The sequence below is a fragment of the Pterocles gutturalis genome, unplaced genomic scaffold, assembly GCF_000699245.1.
Source record: "Pterocles gutturalis isolate BGI_N339 unplaced genomic scaffold, ASM69924v1 scaffold29104, whole genome shotgun sequence".
In the NCBI taxonomy this organism is placed as follows: domain Eukaryota; kingdom Metazoa; phylum Chordata; class Aves; order Pterocliformes; family Pteroclidae; genus Pterocles; species Pterocles gutturalis.
Genome location: NW_010136639.1, coordinates 2,340 through 4,687, shown reverse-complemented (window position 1 = coordinate 4,687; position 2,348 = coordinate 2,340). Strand labels below are relative to the sequence as shown.

Genomic DNA, 2,348 nt, shown 5'->3' with positions numbered 1-2,348 from the left:
CCAAGGGGGCTGGTTTGGGTTAGAAAAAGCAAAATGAGCCCCCCAGGGCTGGGCAGGGACCACCTGGCCGAGGAGCATCCCTGGGGACGAGGGATAAAGCGAGGGCAGGGTGGGCATTTCCTCCCACCGGTGCTGGCACAGAGTGCGATGCCGCACACGAAGGTTTTGGCAGCGTCCCCGGGGATGTCTGGAGCTGCACGAAACCGAGCGGGATTTGTCCACAGTTTTGTTGTTGTCCTGGAGTTCGGGTGATTTTTTTTTTTTTTTTTCTGTTTTTAACTTGACTGCAAACTATTTCAGTTTCCTAACCGGGCAGTGCGTCACAACGCCCCGTTGTGTAACGAAGCTCTATTTTGGTGTCTGCGTGTCCCGCGCACGTGTCGGGCAGCTGTGGGGGGGAAGCCAGAAGCTAACAATTTGCACCCCGCTGCCATGGGCTGAGCTGGCTGTTCGCCGCGGTGCAAGGGCTGACAGATACCCCGAGTGTCCCCAAGCCTGGCCGAGCCCCCAGGGGACAGGGGCACTTGCTGCTGTGGGGACCAGAGTGAGAAAAACAGAGGACAAAGCCCTGCTGCCAGCTCCAGAATGTGAAACCTCACCAAACACTGCGCGTCCTCTCCCTGGGTAGGGGGTTTCTTTAAGGACCATTAGGGCAAAAGCAACCCCTGAGCCTGAACCTCATCATCCCCTCGTTAAGCAGCAGACGCAAACTGGTGCAAATTAGTGGGAGGGAGCAGAAGCTCCTGAGGGCTCTTTATAAAGACCCTGGGAAGGAGCAGGGCAAAGTTTGGAGCTGCTGGGGTGGTTGTGGGTGTGCTGGAAGGATTTGGGGCCGGGCTCTGGCAGGGGGTCTGCTCTGCTGTGCCATGATACGGATGTTTTCCGAGGGCTTTTGGAAGCTGGGGTGCTTTCTCTGGGTTTCTGGGACAGCTGGGGAAAGTTGGAGAGCAGCTGCAACACTTTCTGCAAACTAGCCTGGACCTGTCGGGAGCTGCTGTGACTATGGGAGGGGTGAAGGGGGGGTGAACCCCGTGTTCCCCAGCCAGTATCGCAGGCTGGTGTGCCCAGGAAACCCACAGCAGCTCCATGGTAAACTTCGGGGGCTCAGGCTGACCTCTGATGCAGTCCCCCAGCGTGGGTTCATCCACATCCCAAGGGGTCTAAGGGTCTCCTCCAGCTGCTCTGAAACTGCTCTTCTCCATGGGAACCGGGGACACGCTCTGGCTTTGCACGGACCTTGGGTTTTCCCATCTGGTTCCTCCGTGCCAGTTTTCTCTCCCCAAACCCGATGCATTGCTCAGGGCAGCTTGTGCCGACCTATGAACCAAGCTGGGCTTAGGGAAGCTCGTGTGTTTTGACCTAAACACGCTCTGAACCTCTCCCCAAGTCAGCAGGGGTGGGTTTGGGGTGGGATGTCCGACTTACGCTGCTCGGAGGCAGCGCTGAGCCGTTTCACTCTGGCTTTTCCAAGACGTGCCTCCGGGGGCTGAGTCTCACCGTGGAAAGTCCCACGGAGCTGGAGAAAGGCATGAGTCACCCCCCTGACAGCTAACCGGTGGTTCATAAAACCCTCCAGATGCACACCGAGGCTTTGGGAAAGCTTTTATTGTAAGCCGCGCGGCGACGCCGTAGGCAGCAGGGTCACTTCTTGCGGGGTTGCTTGGTGGGACCGTCCTTGAAGAACTCGTTGAAGCCCATGGTGATGCAGGCTAGGAAGCAGGCGTACTCCTTGAAATCCACCTCGCTGTCCTTGTCGTGGTCCAGGTCGTTCATCAGCCTCTTGAATTCCGCCTCATCCATTTGTTTCTGCGAGGGGGGGAGAGCGCAGCGGAGGTCAGTGGTTTTGGGGTGCATGGATGAGCAAGGTGCATCCAGCCCTGCCGCTTGCAAAAGAGGATGTAAAAAGCCCGGGCTTCCCTCCCCCTGCCTTGAAGGAGGGTTTCCTCTTTGCTTTTAGAATTTCAGGTGGCTTACCTGTGATCTGGGGCGTGCTGGCGTGGCTACAGCAAATGTGCCCCTTGGTCATGAAAAAACTTTGCTAAAAAATTTCAATTCCCAATTTAAACCACAAGCCAGAAGGGAAATGGCGGGGGAATTAAAAAATTGAAATCAGAGCATGACTTTCTTTGCCAATCAAAATGTTTCCATGGGTGTAAGAAAGCCAAGTTTCCTTTCTGTTTGAGCATGTCCCAGGTCAGGTCCCCCTGGTCTCCTCCCTCCCTGTCTTGCCCTGGAGGACAAGGTCTTAGCATGTCGCACGGGGGCTCCATCCATCGCGCGAGGTTTGAGGAAATCCAGAGACCCCCTCGGCTCACCCTGCTTTGCACCACGCCACGTGGGAAGCCCCA

The 2,348-nt window shown here is 56.6% G+C and overlaps 1 protein-coding gene across 1 annotated transcript in view; it reads right to left on the bottom strand.

The window, feature by feature from the left end:
* Positions 1 to 1,641: 1,641 nt before the first annotated feature.
* Positions 1,642 to 2,348, bottom strand: part of LOC104468314 (protein S100-A4-like) — a 957-nt gene continuing 250 nt past the window's right edge. The window contains exon 2 of the mRNA XM_010082387.1: positions 1,642 to 1,806. Within this exon, the coding sequence (XP_010080689.1) occupies positions 1,642 to 1,806 (165 nt within the window). The remainder of the gene's footprint in view (positions 1,807 to 2,348) is intronic.